General features: G+C 40.9%; 1 protein-coding gene across 1 annotated transcript in view; it reads right to left on the bottom strand.

Annotated features, from left to right (window-relative positions):
- NALCN (sodium leak channel, non-selective) overlaps positions 1-23372 on the bottom strand; it is a 273387-nt gene that overhangs the window by 169295 nt on the left and 80720 nt on the right. The window contains exons 9-10 of the mRNA XM_024740178.1: positions 21669-21755; positions 856-987 (exon numbers count right to left, since the gene is read on the bottom strand). Of these exons, the coding sequence (XP_024595946.1) occupies positions 856-987; positions 21669-21755 (219 nt within the window). The remainder of the gene's footprint in view (positions 1-855; positions 988-21668; positions 21756-23372) is intronic.

The following is a 23372-nucleotide window of genomic DNA, read 5'->3' as shown; positions in this document are numbered from 1 at the left end:
CCCGTGTCCCCTGCATCGGCAGGCGGACTCTCAACCACTGCGCCACCAGGGAAGCCCTGTTTCTGCTTTTTAAGTTGTCTTTTTCATATATTGGATTTCTTGAAGCGTAGCACAGCTGGATATGCATTCCTCACTTATATGATGAATGGGTTTTGAAAGAGCTGTCTGTCAATTTTTACGTAAGTACATAACCACTGAATTCTAAGATATATTTTAGAAATAATTTTTTACAATGAAAAAAAGTAGTGGTCTCTGGAAATCATTAAAAAATATTTAAGAATCAAATATTAACAAAGTTACCCCAGCAATAAGAAGTCTATTACAAAACTCTGGTATGGGATGCGGAGTGCTGGATGATGCTAATTTAATCACTAAACCTACCTGTTCCCGACTGGACATCTTTAGTGCAGGTTGCAACACCTCAGATTTTTAGAACAGAAATCCTTCAGTTTCTCCCCAGCCCCCTCCCTGGTTCTGTTGAGCTGACTTGCTCATTTATAATATTCTGATTCTGTGCTTTGCGTACACTTAGGAAGAAACAGACTAACACAACATGACAAAGGAGAGAAAATGAGAGGTTGATAGGAAAACAGCAAGATGGCCAGAGTAACCGTGGGGCAAGGTTACCGTGGCAATGTGACACACTGTGGGAAAGATCACTCAGGCCCAGGGCGACAGGAAACAAATCGGGCAACACGGTGACCAAGGGAAACACCTCTGAGGCAGACAATGAATCAGCTTTGGTCAGAGTCAAGTAATTAACAAACCGCAATTTTCACATTGAAAAAAGGTGCTATGACTAGCCGAGGTTTTCGTGTACCTTGAAAAGTGATCTGCACCCCGTGAGCTGCTTACCTCCGCAAGATAGAACTCGTCGTATTGCCTTCTGAAGGTTTCTCCTTTGTGATAGTTGCTGGCAGCCACTATCACGTCCACAGTCACCATGCTCAGGATGAACATGTGGAAGACAGATGACCGCATCATTTGCTGAGGAGGCAAAACAGATGGACTCTTAACAAAGAAACAAACCCGTGATTCAACAAACTATGTGCTTAGGCCTTGGTCTGCAACATCTTTGTGATATGCTGCTGTGCAAAACAGTCTTTTTTTAAAAAAAATTTATTTTATTGAAGTATAGTTGATTTACAATGTTGTGTTAATTTCTGCTGTACAGCAAACTGATTCAGTTATACATACATACATTGACACATTCCTTTTCAGATTCTTTTCCGTTATGGCTTATCACAGGATATTGAATATAGTTCCCTGTGCTCTACAGTAGGGCCTGTTGTTTATCCATTCTATATAATAGTTTGCATCTGCTAATCCCAAACTACCAATCCTTCCCTCCCCCACTCCCCTGCCCCTTGGCAACCACATGTCCAGAACAGTCCTTCTAAGATAACTTGATGAATGTCACTAAATAGTGTGAGCAAAGGAATCATTTTTCTGCAGTTAAAAAATAACTGGGGAGAGAGTTTCAGAGACTTTTGGTTAAAAGCTGAAAATACATTTCATTGAACTTGTATACAGCCTGTATCTTAATTTTCACTGATTAGTTAGGAAGCTTTTATCCTTACTACTGACTCTATGCAGAAATTATTTTTGGAAAGCTGATACCACATAACAAGTATTGCTTTATTCTGTTAAGAGAAAGAGCTACTGCTGAGGAAAGCATTTTAGAGATAATCATAAAAGCAGAAAAGTGGGAGAAACCTAAGATCTATTTATTTTTAAATTTATTGCCTCTGTAAATTATTTATTTCTTTAAATAAATAAATAAATAAAAACTATTTTTAATAGTTTAATTTTAATTTAAGTTTAATTTAATTTTAATAATTTACTCTCTATGTTTTAAACCACTTTATTGAGGTATGGTTGACTTTAAAAAAAGTGGTACATATTGAATGTATACAACTCAAGGAGCTTGGGGGTAAAAATACACCCATGAAAGCATCACCATCATCAAGGCCATATACGTATCTGTCACCTCCCAAAGCTTCCTTTCAACTCCATTATTATTATTAGTGGTAAGAACACAACATAAGATCTATCCTCTTAGCAAATTTTAAATATACAATAGAGTATTGCTAACTACAGGCACTTATGCTGTACAGTAGACCTTCAGAATTTATTTATCTTATATATTGGAACTTTGTACCCTTTGCATAAATATGTTATTGAAAATTATACTACAACTAATAATAGCTAATGTCTATATTTATAATTATTATGTGCCTGGAGCTGTTGTAGGTGCTTTACATAAATTAACTTATTTAATGTCATAACGGCCCTAGGAAGTTACTCTAACTTTATAGAGAAGGAAACTGAGGCTCAGAGAAGTTAAATAACTTCCTGTCTGACACACACGTGTTGAAGATGGAACCACAATTTGGACCCAAGTCTGGTCCAAGTCTGCTGCCTACACTGAGGTGAAATAATTAGGCATTCCAAAAAAATGACTATTATTATAATAGCTACCATGTATTGAATACTATAAGTATGTTATTTATTTCATTTCTTTTCATCTCCACCATATACACAGTGGGATATATTACTCACTTCTTCCAGTGAGTTCAGAAAGATTAAGTCATTTGTCCAAGGCCACACAGCAAGTATACAGCAGAGCCAGGCTCCGTACCCATGTCTGTTTAAGTCCATTCTGGTAGCCCCTGCCCACTATGGGGTAGGAAGTATATAAAAGGACAGAGTAGAAGCCGAAGGCCCTGGGCAGAAGGAGGAGAGAGAGGCTGACCACATAACAAACCACTGAATCACATCCCTTGGCGCCAACTGCCCAGGGACTGGTGCCACCATGTAGCAGGGTCTCGCCTGTTCTTAGTACTTACGGACACCATTTGATCTCGACCTGAGACTCCTTCAGTCTTTGCAACTGAAAGAACATAACTAAAGCAGAACCTAAGAACAGAAAAAGAGGCAAAGGATGCCTCTGAGTCTACCACTGGCTCTCTGCATCCACATATGCACATTCATATGGCTTCATGACCCTGCAGTCAGCAACAGCACGGGCTCTGAGCCAAAGTGCGTGGAGCTAAAACTCTACCACATACGAACTCTGGCCCTGAGCAAGATACTTAAACCTCTCTGTGCCTCAGTTTTCCCATCAGTAAAATGGAGACAAAACTGGCTACTCTAAAAGTTGTTATCATAAACAAGTAAATATCTGTAAGCTCTTACATCAGCACTTGCATATTATAAATGTTCTATTAAGATTTGCAGTAAAAAAAATGCAGTTCTGTGCATGAGGTATTTTTCTGTTCAGGAATGAGAAATAAATTGTACTAAGTCAAAGAATTAATTATGTTGTATATTTGAGTCCAGAGCCAAGTGAGATAAATAAAAGTAATAAAGTCTAATAATGTGAGAGATGTCAGAGCCATTGGAAAAGCAGATATCTAGTAAGGTTGTGTGTCACCATGGCTACTGATGCATTCTTACATCCATTTATTTGCCCTTGACTTTATTTTATGGGTAATACAAAATCAAGTTCCAGAACTGTCAATCAACATATTTAAATGCACATCAATTTGCTTGCAGGAACTACTGACCTTCATAAAGTAGATAAGCAGATCAGTGGCCAAGTTTCTATCCTCACTAGAATTTTTATTTAGTCTTTCTTGCATTGTGAGAGTTAAATTCCATAACTATTATTCCTTTTCTATACTCTTTTCAATATAATGTTCTATTAAAAACATTTCAACTGATTTCCATTTCATCTGCATGACAGAAAAGCCACAACTTTCTATTTTCCTTAGCTGTGGATTTATGTCTTAAGTAAACTGTTATTACTGAAAGGTCCAAACAAAGCTTTTAGCCATGGCTGTCAAAAAACTTTTAAATTGGTTTTGTAACTGTCACAGCTTCACTTTGGTGCTGTCATTATAATTAGATTATTTTTTGTCTGAATGTCTACGTATCCCTGTTGGTACAGAGTCATTAAAGTAATCACTTACAACGGATTTTGATATGCTATAATCACCATTGCTCGGCTGACTTTCTCCAAAGTAATAACTTTCAAATATTAAATAAGAATTAAGGTAATCAGTATGTGCAGTAGCCAAATTTAAATAATAAAACCAGTAACTTTAGCTTTAAAGATAGAGCTAGCTACATAGACCACTTCAACTCAATCCAATGCAACCAACGTTTGAACTTGGCTACAGGCTTCCTTAGTGCAGAACGGCTGGCAACATTACACTCAGAGTCACGCTTACATCCATAGGACAGTCCAAATTTATACCCCGCGAGTTTTCATTTTGCTATAAAAATGTAAAGGAAAATGTTAAAGTTGTAAGTGCCACAAAATATTATATAACTTGAGATTTTCACAATTGTATGATTTAATATGGATGTAGGCTATAAAGATAAACGTACACATACATATATGTATGTGTGTGTATATATATTTATATATGTATATATATCTATATATTTATAGATATATTTAATATAAGACTCTTCAGATCCTGCCTACACATTAGCTTTTCAAAAATTCCCTTCAATTGCAATGTCGCTCCGCGGCATGTGGGATCTTCCCGGACCGGGGCACGAACCCGTGTCCGCTGCATCGTCAGGCGGACTCTCAACCACTGTGCCACCAGGGAAGCCCTGCAATGTCATTTTGATTTATATTTTTAAACCATCAGAAAAAGTTTGCACATGTTTTGAGTTTGGCTTTGATCCAAGACCTACTGATTTCTGTATGTGACAGTTGGAATTATCAAAATATGAAGAAGAGACTACAGCAGAATCATCCCCAAGGCAGCAATGTCAGGAATGCTCAGAAGCCTTGTTATGCAAAGTGTGGTCCCTGGACCAGCAGCTTCCTGGGAGTGTGTTAGAAATGCAGAGACCTACTGAATCAGAATCTGCATCTTTAGCTGTGATTAATGTGGATAGTAAAGTTTGAGAAGCTCTGTTGTAGAGGAAACTCCTAAGTAGCAGGTTAAACTGGGTGACCTATAAAATGTTTTACGCATGCACAATTTTATGATTCTAAAAGCTTGTAATCACTGACTAAAACATATAACAAATACTGGCTGGCATATTATGTCTCTATATTAAGAAACATCATCACAAAAATGGATGCCCACCTCCCAGTGCCTCAACTCCAAAATCAAAAATCAATTAAACCGGGGAGCTTCCGGGAAGATGGCGGAAGAGTAAGACGCGGAGATCACCTTCCTCCCCACAGATACACCAGAAATACATCTACACGTGGAACAACTCCTACAGAACACCTACTGAACGCTGGCAGAAGACCTCAGACCTCCCAAAAGGCAAGAAACCCCCCCTCCCCCACGTACCTGGGTAAGGCAAAAGAAAAAAGAATAAACAGAGACAAAAGGATAGGGACGGGACCTGCACCAGTGGGAGGGAGCCGTGAACGAGGAAAGATTTCCACACACTAGGAAGCCCCTTCATGGGCGGAGACTGCGGGTGGCGGAGAGGGGAAGCTTCGGAGCCGCGGAGGAGAGCACAGCAACAGGGGTGAGGAAGGCAAAGCGGAGAGATTCCCACACAGAGGACCGGTGCCGACCAGCACTCACCAGCCCGAGAGGCTTGTCTGCTCCCCCGCCGGGGCGGGCGGGGCTGGGAGTTGAGGCTCAGGCTTCGGTCGGAGAGCAGGGAGAGAACTGGGGTTGGTGGCGTGAACACAGCCTGCAGGGGTTTAGTGCGCCACGGCTAACGGGGAGGGCGTCCGGGGAAAAGTCTGGACCTGCCGAAGAGGCAAGAGACTTTTTCTTACCTCTTTGTTTCCTGGTGCGCGAGGAGAGGGGATTGAGAGCGCTGCTTAAAGGAGCTCCAGAGACAAGCGTGAGCCGTTACAAAGCTACAGTAATCAAGACAGTATGGTACTGGCACAAAAACAGAAATATAGATCAATGGAACAGGATAGAAAGCCCAGAGATAAACCCACGCACATATGGTCACCTTATCTTTGATAAAGGAGCAGGAATGCACAGTGGAGACAGCATAACCTTTTCAATAAGTGGTGCTGGGAAAACTGGACAGCTACATGTAAAAATATGAGATTAGATCACTCCCTAACACCATACACAAAAATAAGCTCAAAATGGATTAAAGACCTAAATGTAAGGCCAGAAACTATCAAACTCTTAGAGGAAAACATAGGCAGGACACTCTATGACATAAATCACAGCAAGATCCTTTTTGACCCACCTCCTAGAGAAATGGAAATAAAAACAAAAATAAACAAATTTGACCTAATGAAACTTCAAAGCTTTTTGCACAGCAAAGGAATCCATAAACCAGACGAAAAGACAACCCTCAGAATGGGAGAAAATATTTGCAAATGAAGGAAATGACAAAGGATTTGGGAGGGAGGGAGACGCAAGAGGGAAGAGATATGGTAACATATGTATATGTATAACTGATTCACCTTGTTATAAAAACAGAAACTGACACACCATTGTAAAGCAATTATACTCCAATAAAGATGTAAAAGAAAATAATAATAATAAAATCAATTAAACCAGTTTGGCTTCATGAGACAAAAGTATGTGTTGGTTTTTCAACCATTTGGAGAGGATTATGAAGATACCAGCACAAACTCTTTCATAAAGTCTAGGAATGCGGGTGGCCTCTAGAATCTGGAAAAGGCAAAGCAACAGTTTCTTCCCTAAAATCTTCAGAAGTAATACAGCCTTACTAATACATTGATCTTAGCCCAGCAAAACCCATTTTGGACTTCTGACCTATAGAACCATAAATAATGAATTTGTGTTGTTTGAAATCACTGAGTTTGTGGAAATCTTTCACAGTAGCAATAGGAAACTAAAGCAAGAACTGTTGGTGATTTTGACATACACCCGCTCAAATCATCTCCTATGAAACAGGACTGCAGATATCTGCCCAGTGCTACAAAATTCTACCCGATCAAAGGGTTCCACCGAAAAAAAGAAAAGAACACGAAAGGTCACCTTTCTTCATATTAGTTCTGAGTTCTACGGTGAAAGGAATGCTGTCAAAGACAGAAGTCTATGCCAAACCTGGATAGGGATCCTTCCTCAATTCAAATCGACGTCGACAAAATGTATTATCAAAATAAGAGCTCATATATGAGGGCTTGGTTTGTGCCAAGCCTCATTCCAAGCATATCACATGCTGGTGTAAAAATTTCATTTAATCCTCAACAACCGTGTGAAAAAGGTGCATTTGTTATCCCCTCATCTATGGAGAATCAGGGAAGGATGAATCGATTTCCAAGTTCACAGACTTAGAAAGTAGTCTCATTTGTTTTGAGTCCAAAGCAAATGCTCTCCTGCCTCCCATCAGGCAGTCAAAATGCAGCTGACTCTGTGATTTAACAGAGGGTGTAAGTTTGGGAACCCTATATTTGAAAGCTGAAGATGACCTGTTCCTCACTGAAGGGTCTAAGATCACCGTGGTGTAAAAGAATGTCAATTTTGAAGGCAGCCTGAGCTGGGTTCAAATCTTGACTCTGTACCCGATTTAACTTCTCTGTGACTTAGTTTTCTCATATGGGAAATGGGTGTAATAACATCTACATCTCTAGGCTGGAACATGAATATAAATGAGACTATTTAGTACAGAGTCTAAACAGGATAGAGTCTAAATAGTATAGATGCCATAGCAGGCATCTTACACTCCAAAACTCTTATTATTATTGCTGTATTTGAAAAGGTATTTAAAGGTAGAGACACAGTCAGTTGTTTATGGGGAAGGTACGAATGTATAAGAGGAGAAATCAAGTGGAAGATACAAGTGATCTTGAGAGGGACCAGGAAAATTTGTAGATTTTCAAAAAGGTCTTAAGGTGTCTCATTTTTAGTGGTATGAATGCTTAAGTACTTCACAGGAGTTCTTCCTATTAATTTGTTCAGTAATTTTTCCTATAAAATAGTGCCTTATAGATTCTGAAGACTCTGCATGCAAACATCTAACAAATCAAAATTGTGGCTTAAGAGGCCACAATAAGGATAAATTTGGATAATAAACAGTACAGCTCAGAACTCAAATCTTTCTTTAAATCGCTGCTTGAGTGAATAAAATACCCTACCGTGGTAAACAAATTTCATGCACTGAACACTGTATCAGCCATGTACAGAAAGTTGTGCTTTTTTTTTTTTTTTACATCTTTATTGGAGTATAATTGCTTTACAGTGGTGTGTTAGTTTCTGCTTTATAACAAAGTGAATCAGTTATACATATACATATGTTCCCATATCTCTTCTCTCTTGTGTCTCCCTCCCTCCCACCCTCCCTATGCCACCCCTCTAGGGTCACAAAGCACTGAGCTGATCTCCCTGTGCTATGTGGCTGCTTCCCACTAGCTATCTACCTTACGTTTGGTAGTGTATATATGTCCATGCCACTCTCTCGCTGTCACAGCTTACCCTTCCCCCTCCCCATATCCTCAAGTCCATTCTCTAGTAGGTCTGTATCTTTATTCCTGTCTTACCCCTACGTTCTTCATGACATTTTTTTTCTTAAATTCCATATATACGTGTTAGCATACGGTATTTGTCTTTCTCTTTCTGACTTACTTCAGTCTGTATGACAGACTCTAGGTCCATCCACCTCATTACAAATAGCTCCATTTCATTTCTTTTCATGGCTGAGTAATATTCCATTGTATATATGTGCCACATCTTCTTTATCCATTCATCCGATGATGGACACTTAGGTTGTTTCCATCTCTGAGCTATTGTAAATAGAGCTGCAATGAACATTTTGGTACATGACTCTTTTTGAATTACGGTTTTCTCAGGGTATATGCCCAGTAGTGGGATTGCTGGGTCATATGGTAGTTCTATTTGTAGTTTTTTAAGGAGCCATACTGTTCTCCATAGTGGCTATACCAATTCACATTCCCACCAGCAGTGCAAGAGTGTTCCCTTTTCTCCACACCCTCTCCAGCATTTATTGTTTCCAGATTTTTTGATGATGGCCATTCTGACTGGTGTGAGATGATATCTCATTGTAGTTTTGATTTGCATTTCTCTAATGATTAATGATGTTGAGCATTCAGAAAGTTGTATTTTAATTAGATTTCAAAATAAACATATTTGGAGAACAATGCAATTACAAGATGAAATTCTCAGAAACCGTCTTGCATATGAGCCATGAGCGTAGGAACAAGAACATAATGTAAAAGACCAAGGGCACAAAACCTAAAATAAATCTTCCATTTCCCTTCCCTTATTTAGAAGACATCCGGGTATTTGTTACTCCTACTATCAATACACAAAATACTTCTGTCTGATATAAAGAATTTCTGTGAAACAGGAAATATCTTTATAGCAATACTGAAAACAGAACCATTAGATATCCTTAAAAACTCTGCTTTTTCTTTCTGCCTGCTGCATGTCCTTGGAGAACCATAGGGCAGAAGGAAATCCACAAGTGACTCCCCACAAAGGTACTGACCATCTATGGTACCAGTGAAAACCACGCCCACTGTCATGCCCTGACTGGTTTGCTTCTTTCCTGGACAGTAAATTGGAGAAGAGAATCCCACACACACGCAGAAGTCAAATTGTAGGAAGAAGGAAGACGGGCTTTGGTAAGACACTTTCGTCTCTTGGCTGCCGTGAGTCTATCACTCTGTTAGAGTAAGCCTAGATGTTAAATCATAAATTGCCCACAAATATCTATGACTGCTGTTAATATTTTTCAAAACTCCTGACTCTACTATGTGAACTAGATTTTTAACAAGAAGAAAAACATGCCTGGTGGAAGAGAAATGCGGCTAAGGACTGATGGTAATACTAAGCCAGTGATGTTTGAATTCCCTTTAGCCTATGCGGCAGAGCCTGAAATTGCCTGAAATTGAACCCACCTCTGCATCCACAGCCCTGGCAGTGCTCTCCCATCCCACTCTCATTCTGAACTTAGCCATGTGATTTGTTTCAGTCAGTGAGACGATCGCAAAAGCGATATATGCAGAGACTTGGAAAATACTTGTGAGTTGTGACTTCCTGTTGCAGCTCTTGGAGCCCTGAGCCACCTTGTTAACACTACAGGTTGGTCTGTTTCATGGTGGCCCCCGGCCCCGTCATCCCCTCTATCCCAATAGTCAGCCGTGTCTGGAAGCAGAGATGAGGGCTGGTGAGCTAGCTGATGATGCTGGCTAACTTCAGATCAAAAGTGAGCCCAGCCGTGAGCAGCTGAGACGGTCTCAGACTAGCGTGTTTTGGGAAGGGATCGTTGGCATCCGCTTAAGGGGAGAGTAAGAATTTGTGTCTGCTATGTGGGAGGTTGTGTAGTTCTGTACATGAAAGCACACACACGTGCACATTCACATACAACCCCCCAAATATTTGCTAAGCGCTGATCACGTGAAAGCTATAGTGGAAGCAGCTGGAAGCAGAGAGAAACTGACCAAATACAATCAAGGAGTCAGCGATCACTGCACTGTGGAAGCTTTGATCTGATTTTGAGGGCAGGGATCTTAGCATGGGGTGGAGCGGATGATTCAGAGAAATTCAAAAGACTGAATTAGTGACAGAATTGAAGACAGATCAGATTTGGGGAGGACCAAGAGGGGTGCATTATAGGTTGGTGTTCAGGTTTCTGGAGGTGCAGGAAAAGCCTGAAGTCTATGTGGGGATGGGTGGGGGAGGGGTGACGTTTCCATCAGAACACCTGGGAACGTGTTAGAAATGCGCTGCAAAGATTCAGAAAGCAGAGTGAGAAGGGAAGGCTGTGACACCACTGGACCATGAGTGTGCATGACAGCTGACTTTTTGGAAGTGAGTAGGACACTCAGAGTGAACAGGGCTAGGAGAGGACCATATGCTAATAGTAACGACAGTCACCTCTGCGGACTGGGTGACCTGCTGCATCCCACACAGAGCACTAGGTAGTTTATGTGCCTCACTTCTAATTCTTACCAACCCCTGAGAGATGTTTTTATCCCCATTTCTCAGGTCAGGAAACTGAGTCTCTGGGAGATTTAGCCAATTGTCCGAGGTTCTCCTGGACCATACTGTCTTAGCTGGGCCACACATGGGTCTTTAAGGATGGAAGAGGTTTGCTTGTACATGGAACCTATGTTCCCCTGGGCGCAATCAATTCTTGAAATTATCTGCCAGTTTGTGGGAAGGTTTATTAAGAAGACAGGCATTTAAGAAGTGCCTAGAATGTCACCTTGTCACTCGAAATACACATTTCACACAATCTACCCCTCCTCCCATCTTCGCCTTCAATGGAAATTTTCTCAAAAAGCATTAAAACACTATAGTAGTAATTCTGCCACAATTTGACCTACTCTTGGTAAAAGCCTATTATTTCTGTTCTTTATAGAAGGAGGCACACGATGGGATGTTACCAGAGAGAAATTGAGCTTAAGGAGGCCGGGTCTCAGGCATACTTTCATTTTCTTGTCACTGACTTTCTTCAAGATAATAGATCACTGGGTGTGTGTTGGAAGATGCCTCAAAGCCGTGCAGCCACATCTGTCAAACTGTCAAGAGATGAAATCTCCTACCTGAGAGGCAGGAGAAAAACAGCTCATCACAGCAGCAGTCCAGGAATGAGGTCCCAATTCAGCCGTGTTCTGTTTATCGTGCATTAGGGTGACCTCTTCAGCGCTGCTGTTGCTTATGCTAAAATGGGTTTAAACAGATAACTAACCGGTTGATGCTAAAAGAGTTGATTGTAACTTTTCCCTTTGCTGAAACTCACAAATTAAAGAAAATTTCTAAATGGTTTTGGTAACACCACATAAAAGAATTACGTTATTGCCTGAAGATGGTAGAGTGTAAAACGTGCATACGTAGGTCAAGTATTAATCGTTTGGATTTACTTTTCTAATATTTTAATGTTAGGTAGAAGTGATGTGCCCTTTAGAATCTCACAGAATTTCTGAAAATCATTTGGAAAAATCAACAGGTAAATGGGCAACAAACAGGAATAAGCAATCTATAGAAAATATAAGTGGTCTATGTATATATGAAAAAATGCTCAACAACCATAGGCTTTAATCAGGGAGATTAAAATTTAACGTCATGATATATCATCTCATGCTATCAGGCGTAAAAGTCTGATAACATCAAGTGTGGACGAGGATGTGAAAGAATGAGAACTCTTACTCTTGCTGGTAAGAGTAAAAAGTGGCACTTTCATCTGGGGAGCCATCAGGCAACATCTCATGAAGCCTAAGTTTGTTCATATCCTTAAACCGAGCAATTTTTCTCCTAACTATATATACTCAGATAATTCTTACACGTATGCACAAGCATGCGAGGGCAAGAAGGATCTTAGAATGTCTGCAAGAGCAAAGCAATAAAAAACAACCTCAATGGCCATCAGCAGAATGAGGAAGTGAATAAATGGACAAACCGTGAAATATTTCTGTAGTAGGATAACATACAGTGGTGAAGATGAAGTGGTTAAAAACAAGAGGTCGACTGCCTGTGAGGAAATTCCCACTCAGTAACTAGCTATGTGACCATCATCAGGTTACTTAGGCTCTCTGTGCCTCAAACTTCTCATTTGTTAAACAGAGATCATAACAGTACCTACATTTATGATGTTATGATCATTAAGTAATTTAACACCTCTGTGATATTTTGATTTATAACAAGACATACATATTTGGTCTTTTTCCTGGTCCCTGACACAGATCTTTTAAAACCCTCGATATTTCCCAGGACTAGGGGGATAAAGGTGTCTTTTCTCATGTTAATGAGGTGACTTTGGAAAGCACCTAAGGATAAGGGCCAGTCACTAAAGGAGCCAACAACCAAAGGATTAGAGGGTTGGGACCAAAAGTCCTGGGAGAGGAGAGGGACTGGAGATTGAAGCAATCACCACTGGCAATGATTTAATCAACCCTGTCCATGCAATGAAGCCTCCATAAAACCCCAAAAGGACGGGGCTCAGAGAGCTTCCAGGTTGGTGAACATGCTAAGGTGTTGGAGACTGTTTCTCAGAGAGCATGGAAGCTCCATGCCCCTTCCTCATACCTTGTCCTGTGCCATCTGTTCTACCTGGCTGTCCCTCATTGCATTGTTTTATAATAAGCTGGTAATCTAGTAAGTAAAATATTTTTCTGAGTTCTGTGAGCAGCTCTAGCAAATTATTCAAACCTGAGGAGGTCACTGGAACCTCCAACTAGAGCTGGTTGGTCAGAAGCCCAGGTGACATCTGAAAAGGAGGTGGCAGGGGTAGTCTTGTAGGACTGAGCCCTGAACCTTTGGGCTGAATTCAGGGTACTCAGCTGGTGTCAGAAAATTGCTTGGTGGTGTGAGAAAACTCTCCCCTCCCCCACTCCATTGGAATTGGTGATCAGAACCCTCAACTTCTAAGACGCTGTGTGCCGGATACATAGCAAGTGGTCTGTAAATGTAGCTATCATTATTTCTAAGAGTGGATACCGAGGTATTCTTCCTAACTGTTTCTATCAGTACATTATTTCATAATGTTTTTAATGCGAGGAAATGATTGAACATTATATTGTCAAATGGCTCCAATTTACAAATTATTCATTTGTAAGTAGTTCATGGAAACTATGTGGCATTTCTCCAAAGAAATTATTTTACAGGTGATTTGAACTTCAGGTCAGACCATAATAACCTACTTAGCCTTTAACAGACTTCTCAAGTCCTGTATGACTTGACAGTTTCCTGGGGAAAGCGATCCCTGAGTTATAACCCCGAGGTCAAGTCCCCCCGTTCCATGGGACAAAGTTATGTGTCCCTTCTCACTCACCCCATGGAGCTCATGAAGAAGAGTGCTGAGTAGGTGGCTCCTGTAGACAGAAATGGGAGCAGGGTTTTCAGAGGGGATTAAAAAGGAAAATTACCTTGAGTTCGTGCTGGAGGAAAGCCCAGTGCCTGGCTTAAGTGGACCTACTGCTTCCATTCACTTCCCATGACCTCCTGCCTCTGGCCAATGTCCCATTTTGGTGAAACTTCTCCCAGCTCTACATTCACCTCTGGATGTTTTCTGATGGATCTCTTTAGAACCCTTAAATGGGAGGTCACTAAACTCAGTCACAATCTGCCATATTTGGGTAAAACGTAAGAAAAAGAAGGAAGCTAGTTTGCATGGTGAGAAAACAGAGGCAAATGCACAGACAGAAACAAAGATGAGAAATCCTGTGGCCCAAACAGACAGTAGAGAAGGGCAAAGGAAGTGCAGTCCCCTGGCAGCTCTGATTATACTCGCAATAAACACTCCCTGTGAGCATATGGTCTGATCCTCGCAACCAAATAATTCCTGACTAGGACATAAATACTCACTTAATTCTCACAAGCCAAGGAAGGATATACTATTCCCAATTTATAGAAATATGCCCAAGGTCACAGTATAAGTAGCATAGCTGAAATATGGCTGTCTCCAAAGCCTGTTCTCTAAGAGGCTACAATTGGGTGATTTATTCTCCCTCAGGAAAGATGCTGTCCCGGGAGTTACTTCGCAGAATGAAGCAAGGACGTCTGCAGCTGCAGAGGCAGGCATGAGAGGTAGGGGAGTCATGTCAGCACAGTCCAGCAGTCTGTGCTGGAGGCAGTTGTAGCACAAAAAGAAAAGGAAACCAGGTGCGGTGTTTGGCTTATGCACGTTCTCCATCACTTCCAGCCAGGAAGTGACGTTCCCATAGCCAGGACTGAAGGCAGGAAGGGGAGGGTCCCCAGACAACGAGCAACTCAGCAGAGCATGGGGAAGTGAGGATAGACAGATGCAGAAAGACGTTCTAGGCAAGATGACTGGGAAGTGGAGGGGGGCGTGTTTCAGGGGCAACAGGACATTCGCTTACTTGTCCTTAACTTAGGAATGAATTTGTTAGGAATTGCATAGATTTAGATCATGACTGATTTCCTTATTAAACGTGGTGTGAAGTTCATTAATAAACCTGAAATATGTCCTAGCAAAATTAACTCTGTTAACATTAAGTGAATTAACTAAAAATTTCAAAAAGTGGCATCAGAGAGCTCACCACACAGAACCTACGAGGTCAGTAAGACGGCTCTTCTTGTCCACCTGCTCCAAACTCGTGGTTGTGAAGTTCAATGTGCACGCATGTGTATTCTCACTCATTATAAAAACAGAAAAGACCACCCTAAGGGCCCCAGATTGAATCCTTTCCTGTATGCCTGCATATGACTCCCATTATGATTATAATTATAGCTATAATTATGTTTATAATTTGTCTCAGAACACAGAATGGAATTTGTAGGGTTTCAAACTGCAGACCAAAGGTGCCTATTTTTTCCTAGATAAATGGCTCTATAGAGCCTATTATTCTGTAAAAACGTGAGAAGATCTCTAAGGTCCCTAATTCAATTGATACCTCCATAATCAACATATGTAAAAAGGGGGTAGAAACACCACAAATATTGCAACATTTGAAATAAGGTAAAATGTGTGTAGGGATGTGGGGAAAAAAATTTTTTTAATAAAAAATTGTTCCTATTGCTTAGATCCTAATCACTGCTTACTGGAATATATAGAATCCTGACAGATGTATTCATGTAATGTAAAAAAATGTGTATATACATATACATATGTACACATATGTCTTTTAAATAGATAGGTAGATAGATACACACATACAGAGAGAGAGAGCAGAATAAAATAAAGTATTATACATCAAACACCCAGAATCACAGAAGCACCAGTCACATCATGTATTTAGTTTAACAGTAGTGGGGAAAGTTAAGCCACATCAGTCAATCATATTTCATTAAATTACCTCATTACTTATAGCTGGTGGGGAAGACAGATAGACGTATACCAATAAACTAGACAAGGATACAGAAAGCAGAAAAGAAAGTAAAAATACAAGACACGATACCAGTGAAGAAAGTTAGCCAATGTGAAGCAATTTCACCTGAAACAAGGACAGAGATGGTTTTTAAATGTCCTTCACTTATAAGAGAATTTGAGCCAGTCTCCATTTATGCTGAGTTAAGATTTCAACAGTTTGAAATTATGAAGACATAAAACTTACGGGAAGACTTTTTGGGAATAATGGAAACTCACGCACTACTTACCCTTATGCCATCTTTGTAAACTAAAGTCACACTTCTGTACCTTATTTCATGGGTCACCCAAACAAAGCCTCCTGACACCTAGCAGGTAAAATGAATGAGAAAAGCAGACCCGGAGTCATGTACTAAACACACAGGGACCACTCTCACTTCTACAAAGAATCATGTTCATTTCTCCTTTCTTTTTGCAAACAATGTTTTCCTTCATGCATGCATTTACGTGTGTATTTATATATGTGTGCACTTATGAATTTATTATTTATTTATTTTCTGTCCATAGAGTGATGGGCAAAGAGAAATACTTTGCTACTCTGAGAAAAGTGACCATACGAATCTGTGGATAAATAAAACACACATTCCCAGTGCTGTCGGGACAACAATATGGACCGTTGGGAGACTCCCGGAAACTGGAGAGACGGTTCCCAATACGGCAGCCACTGCCCAGCTCCAGCCAATTACACCACATGGGGGTGAGGGTCCTGATCTTTCTATTTTACAAAAGCAGTAGGATATATGGGTTTTCATATGAAATTTCTGCTTTTTAAACTTGGGATCAAATTTGGAAACAAAGTTCCACTTTCAAGACAAAATCAATAATTCCTAATACCCAAATGGGGACTCCCGGTCACTCGTTTACCATCTCAGATACTGCTTCTACCTCATTCTTCCAATCTTTTTCAACAAATGGCCAAATCACTAACTCAATTTAATTACAGCTGTTCAAATGCTTCATTCCTACAAATTCTACTTTTTTAGTAGGTAGGAATTGGTTTTGATTCTTTTCAACTGTTATTCCTAAGATTACATTTCTAAACACAGATGTATTTATTTCACATGCTGACCATGACCGTTATGATTCTTAGTGTCATGGAGTTTCCTCTGGTTGGAAAAGGAGACATTAAATAACAAATTATACCATTAAAATTTTTTTAATTAAAATTATGATAAACACAAAAGAAAAGCATAGGAGGATATGGGCACATATAACTGGGCTACCTGATCTGTTTCTTTGAGGACGAAGAAGGCTTCCTTAAGAAAGTGACATCTGAGCTGAATTCTGAACTCTGAGTGCGAGAGAAGAGTGTTCTAGAAAGAGGAAACACTATGTGAAAATGACAGGGCCTCTGGGAGGCAGAAATGCTGCTTTATAGAAGAGATATAATGTTTAAATTCAGGGGTAAAGGGTCTTAGGAGACTGGCTTCTAACGCTGACCACTAGGTTACCTCTGGGAAGTGGAATGAGGGAGGATAGTTGGAAGAAGTTAAAGCAAACTCTTACTTTTTATTTTATTTCTACAGTTTAAAAGTCATTTTAGAAGAACACACTCACATTTTGCTCGTTTTAAAAATAAAAAGAGTGACCGACAAGGGCTTAATTTCCAAAATATACGAACAGCTCATGCAGCTCAATATCAAAAAACCAAACACCCCAAACCAAAAATGGGCAGAAAGACCTAAATAGACATTTCTCCAAAGAAGACACACAGATGGCCAACAAGCACATGAAAAGATGCTCAATAGCTCTAATTACTAGAGAAATGCAAATTAAAACTACAATGAGGTACCACTTAATACCAGTCAGTATGGCCATCATCAAAATAGCTACAAATAATAAATGCTGTGGAGGGTGTGGAGAAAAGGGAACCCTCCTACAATGTTGGTGGGAATGTAAACTAGTGCAACTACTATGGAGAACACTACGAAGGTTCCTTAAAAAACTAAAAATAGAGCTACCATATAATCCAGCAATCCTACTCCTGGGCATATATCCAGAGAAAACTCTAATTCAAAAAGATACATGCACCCCAATGTTCATTGCAGCACTACTTACAACAGCCAAGACATGGAAGCAACCTAAGTGTCCATCAACAGTGGAATGGATAAAGAAGATGTGGTACATATATACAATACAAGATGTGGTACATATATACAATACATTGTACATATATACAATGGAATATTACTCAGCCATAAAAAAGAATGAAATAATGCCATTTGCAGCAACGTGGATGGACCTAGAGATTATCATACCAAGTGAAGTAAGTAAGAGAGAGACAAATACCATATGATATCACTTATATGTGGAATCTAAAAAAATGATACAAATGAACTTACCAACATAACAGAAAAGACTCACCGACACAGAAAACAAACTTATGGTTACCAAAGGGGGTGCAGGTGAGGGATAAATTAGGAATTTGGGATTAACAGATACATACTACTACATATTAAATAGATATACAGCTACTGTATAGCACAGGGAACTATATTCAATATCTTGTAATAACCTATAATGGAAAAGAATATGAAAAAGAATATATATGTATATGTATGTTTATATATATATACATATATATATATAAAAAACTGAATCACCTTGCTGTACCTAACACAACATTGTAAATCAACTATATTTCAATAAAAAACAAACAGAAAGAATAAAAATAAAAAGGAGTAATATATGCTACAGTTTGTCTTTGAGTGAGATACTATAATCCAAGGCAGTGAGTGAGGTATGGTTCAGATGAAAATTTTCCTGTTAACTAGTTTTAGACGGCATTAATCATTAGTAAGAGCCAAGTGAGTATTTCACGACCATTGTATCTTCAGTACTTTTTCTTTACTTACTTTCTTTCTCTTTAATAAGTTAATAATTAATTCATTTTTCACCCAGACGTGGAAATGTACTCTCTCTCTTTAGTCACAGCTCACGTCATGCCCAATACAAAGAGGTGACCCCTTGGCCATCCCACTTTTCATCCGTACTCTTACAGATCAGCTCTTTCTGGAAAGCATCAGGACCAAAGATGGGACGCTGAGCTGCATGGAGCCTCATCCTGAATTGTCTGCCTTCCTTCTCTCATTGTCTCCAACCACATGTACCATCAACCATACAACTTACCAAGCATGCTGCCACACCCACCATACATGCCTAATACTCACGTCTCCCAGACACCACATCCACACAGGGCTAGCCTAACATCCGCCCCCCTCTGCTGACCTTTATTTCCCTATGTCCCTGCTCCGTGCTGCCCCTCCATCACACCTTCATTGCCATCTAGCTCTTGCCATCTCAAATCTTTTTTTTTTAAATAAGTTTATTTCTTTCATTTATTTATTATTTTTGGCTGTGTTGGGTCTTTGTTGCTGTGCGCAGGCTTTCTCTAGTTGCGGCGAGCGGGGGCTACTCTTTGCAGTGTGCAGGCTTCTCACTGCAGTGGCTTCTCTTGCTGCGGAGCATGGGCTCTAGGCACACGGGCTTCTGTAGTTGTGGCGCACAGGCTTCAGTAGTTATGGCTTATGGACTCTAGAGTGCAGGCTCAGTAGTTGTGGCACACGGGCTTAGTTACTCCGTGGCATGTGGGATCTTCCTGGACTAGGGCTCAAACCCATGTCCCCTGCATTGGCAGGTGGGTTCTTAACCACTGCGCCATCAGGGAAGCCCCTCAAATCTTTTTGATATAGAGGCTCGCTTCCTAATTCCAGACTGCAACCTTGAGGCATCTATTAACAAGCATTTACTAAAATTTTAAGCAATGCATTTGGGGCATAGGAAGACCCTGATTTGGTACTCCTAACAGGCCTGATCGTTGATTTCTATTACAAATGAATGTTTCCTTGGCATATTTTTTCAGCTAGATAGAGCATGGGACCAGGAACCAGAAGACCAGGTAAAAGTCCTGGTTTCTCTGTTTGTTTGAGGTCAGGAGACTCAGGCGGCCCTCTGGGTCTCCACTTCACCTCTACAAAGGCCCATAGAGGATGCCAATCTTTCCGCAGCACAGGGCTGTACTGAGTCTCACCCTTCCTCACTCCCTGCCTCATGCTTTCAGTCTCGGTTAAAGTACCACTACCTCACAAGGACCTCCCCTGACTCTCAGACAAGGAGAGCGGACTCCAAATTACATACTCCCATAGCATCCTGCATTATTCCTTCCAAACGCCCATCACTCCTGTGATTGCTCGTTCAAAGCCGGGTTTTCTCCTCACTGCCTGAAGTACCCTGTAAGCTCCACGAGGGGAGGGGCTGGGCTTCTTCTGCTCAGGACCATCTTTGTGTCAGTAAATATCGGTTGGTGGATTAATGAATAATGTAAGTAAGAGTACTTTTTAGGCAAGAAGCTGCTGCTACTACAATGGCTGTCATTGTTATTGCTGTGACAGTAATAGTAGTAGTAGAGGTAGCTACAGAAGTTGAATTATTAGCAGCATTGTCACCATCCAATATACGACAGAAAGAGAAGCAGAGAATAGTACTTAACATTATCAGTATTCATTGTAAACTCTTCCTCTTTTTCTGCTCTATCCTTTTTTTTTTTTTTTTTTTAACCTCTCCCTTTTTTTTTTTTTTTTTTTCTTTTTTTTTTTTTTTTTTTTTGTGGTACACGGGGCTCTCACTGTTGTGGGCGGAGCACAGGCTCCGGACGCGCAGGCTCAGCAGCCATGGCTCACGGGCCCAGCCGCTCCACGGCATGTGGGATCCTCCCGGACCGGGGCACGAACCCGTGTCCCCTGCATCGGCAGGCGGACTCTCAACCACTGCGCCACCAGGGAAGCCCCTGCTCTATCCTTTTAATGGATACAAACAAATAACTGTATGATTCAACAGCCATATAGATGTAGCCCACAGGAGAGGTTCAGAGGACAGTATTTTGCTACTTATGTACCAATCCTTGAAATGCACCAGTCCCCACCTGGAGAAAGATCCAAAAGAAAGACAGAAGATGTGTTCTCATCCTGAAGTAGGTGATAAATCCTTCCCCAAATTATAGGGGGGGATATGAAAAACTATAAGAAGCAGTCCCCTTGTAGGAAGAGGATTTACAACTGAAAACAGAAAGAGGGTGAAGAAAAGAAAATTCTCCAGGAGGAAGAATCAGTTTTCTGCTCCCAACAAGGGACAGCTTGAGTTTTCACCCTTAAAGAGGAGGGAAATGGAAATATAAAAAGCCCTGGAACGGCAGGGATGCCGCTCTTGTTAAGGTGATGTTGTTTTGAATGAGTTACTGCTATTGGTGGGCAGGGAGGGGGCACATGAAAGAGAAGAGGCCTCTGTGGTCCACTGAAGAAAAGGATTTTATTAGGCTTTCTGGGGAGCTCAGAGCAGAAGGCAAGTCCAGAAGGTTCACAGGCCAGAGACCTCATGGCCCATCCTCCGGTCACTTGCCAGGACTTTGGGCTCCCCTGCAATCCCATCGCCTTGTGTCTGCTGCAGGTGCACTTTGTTAAGGAAGTGCCTTTATTATACCACGCTGCTCGGAGAGCTTGCAGACGCAGAACAACAGACTACATATTCAAGACATTTCCTTCCTGCGTACATTGTGAGGTACTCAAGTAAGTGAATTGTGATCTTGACTGCCCCCGGCCCCAAACAATTCAGGCCTTTGCAGAAGAATACCTTTACAAGGTTTAATGAGACAACAAAATTCTTCATCAATTCATTACCACTGGCCTGCTTTTACCTGTGTGCGTTCATTTACCAGAAATTTACCAAATCCCTAGTGTGTATCTAAAAAGGATGCCAGGTCCCGGGAATACAGGATGGAGTGTAATATTGCCCACAAATTTGGGTGGATCTAGAGTTTGGAGAGCTGTAGATTTCCTCGTATAAAATCAAATCAAAGACCTTTGGGGGTGACTTTTAGAAATGGCATCATACCACACCTGAAGGCAAGCTGGGGCACGTCCCTGGGGTTTGTTGACGTCTACGGCTACCAGCTGCCACCCGCCAGCGGAGTCTTCGTGAAACATCTTCAAGACAAAGGAGAAATGAGTCAGAGACACTTACGATGGAACATCAAGAACTCTAACTTTGTCTGCAGCTTTTTACGTTTTCTTTGTTATCAAAGATTTGTCTTCTTATGGCTTTATATTTAGAACATGAGTCATTCCATTTTAACACTGCAAACTTAAGTGAATAATCATAATAAAGATTATAGCTTGCATTAATTGAGCACTTGCTATGCATCAGGCCGTTTCTGCCTTACATATGCTTTGCATATAACTGCCCAAATATTCTCCTCCACAAGACTTTAAAAGTAGGTATTTTATCCCCATTATGTTGATTATTGTATATAACATCTCAGAGAAAATGAAAACTAGAATTCCAAAGCGTGGTGTGTTTTTACAAAAAGTGGTAAACTTTTATCTTTATTTGGTAGACAGTTCTCACTGAACCAATAGAAAAATATTCTCAGGATAAATAATATAATGTGCATTTAGCATAGGGAAAGAGGGGAATGTTGTTTTATTTTATTTTTTTAATTAATTAATTTATTTTTGGCTGCAGTGGGTCTTCGTTGCTCTGTGTGGGCTTTCTCTAGTTGCAGCAAGCAGGGGCTACTCTTTGTTGCAGTGCGTGAACTTCTCATTGCGGTGGCCTCTCTTGTTGCGGAGCACAGGCTCCAGGCATGCGGGCTTCAGTAGTTGTAGCTTGCGGGCTCAGTAGTTGTGGCGCATGGGCTTAGTTGCTCTGTGGCATGTGGGATCTTCCCGGACCAGGGCTTGAACCAGTGTCCCCTGCATTGGCAGGTGGATTCTTAACCACTGCGCCACCAGGGAAGTCCGGGAATGTTATTTTAATGGTAGGAGAATTACAAATCACTTAAAAGACTTTGTGAAATTAGCTTGTGTAAGCCACAATTAATCTGCTCAGCAGAAATTTTATGAATACATATTTATGAAGGGAAAATGTAGTTTCTTTTGGCTTAAAAGACATAAATGATGAAATTCAGGATAGTACAGGATGCTAAAATCTGACAGTCATTGAATTAGACATCCAGGTTGCTGGATGTGTAGGTTATCTTACTCATATTCTACCACCTTCAAAATTAGTTATCTAGGGCTTCCCTGGTGGCGCAGTGGTTGCGAGTCCGCCTGCCGATGCAGGGGACGCGGGTTCGTGCCCCGGTCTTTATCTAGGGGCTTCCCTGGTGGCTCAGTGGTTAAGAATCCGCCTGCCAATGCAGAGGTCATGGGTTCAAGCTGTGGTCTGGGAAGATCCCACATGCTGCAGAGCAACTAAGCCCGTGTGCCATGACTACTGAGCCCATGTGCCGCAACTACTGAGCCTGCGCTCTAGAGCCTGCGAGTCACAGCTACTGACCCTGCAAGCCACAACTACTGAAGCCCGCGCACCTAGAGCCCATGCTCCACAACTAGAGAAGCCACTGCAATGAGGTCCGTGCACCACAACGAAGAGTAGCCCCCGCTCGCCGCAACTAGAGAAAGCCCACGCACAGCAATGAAGACCCAACGCAGCCAAAAATAAACAAATCAATAAATAGATTTATTTTTAAAATTAGTTATCTATCAATAATATACTACACTGGAAAGCATGTACCACTTATAAATATTTTCCCACTAATA

The sequence above is a fragment of the Neophocaena asiaeorientalis genome, unplaced genomic scaffold, assembly GCF_003031525.2.
Source record: "Neophocaena asiaeorientalis asiaeorientalis breed wild unplaced genomic scaffold, Neophocaena_asiaeorientalis_V1.1 scaffold9, whole genome shotgun sequence".
NCBI lineage: Eukaryota > Metazoa > Chordata > Mammalia > Artiodactyla > Phocoenidae > Neophocaena > Neophocaena asiaeorientalis.
The sequence above is the reverse complement of the archived record's forward strand: the minus strand, read 5'-3'. Positions and strand labels throughout refer to the sequence as shown.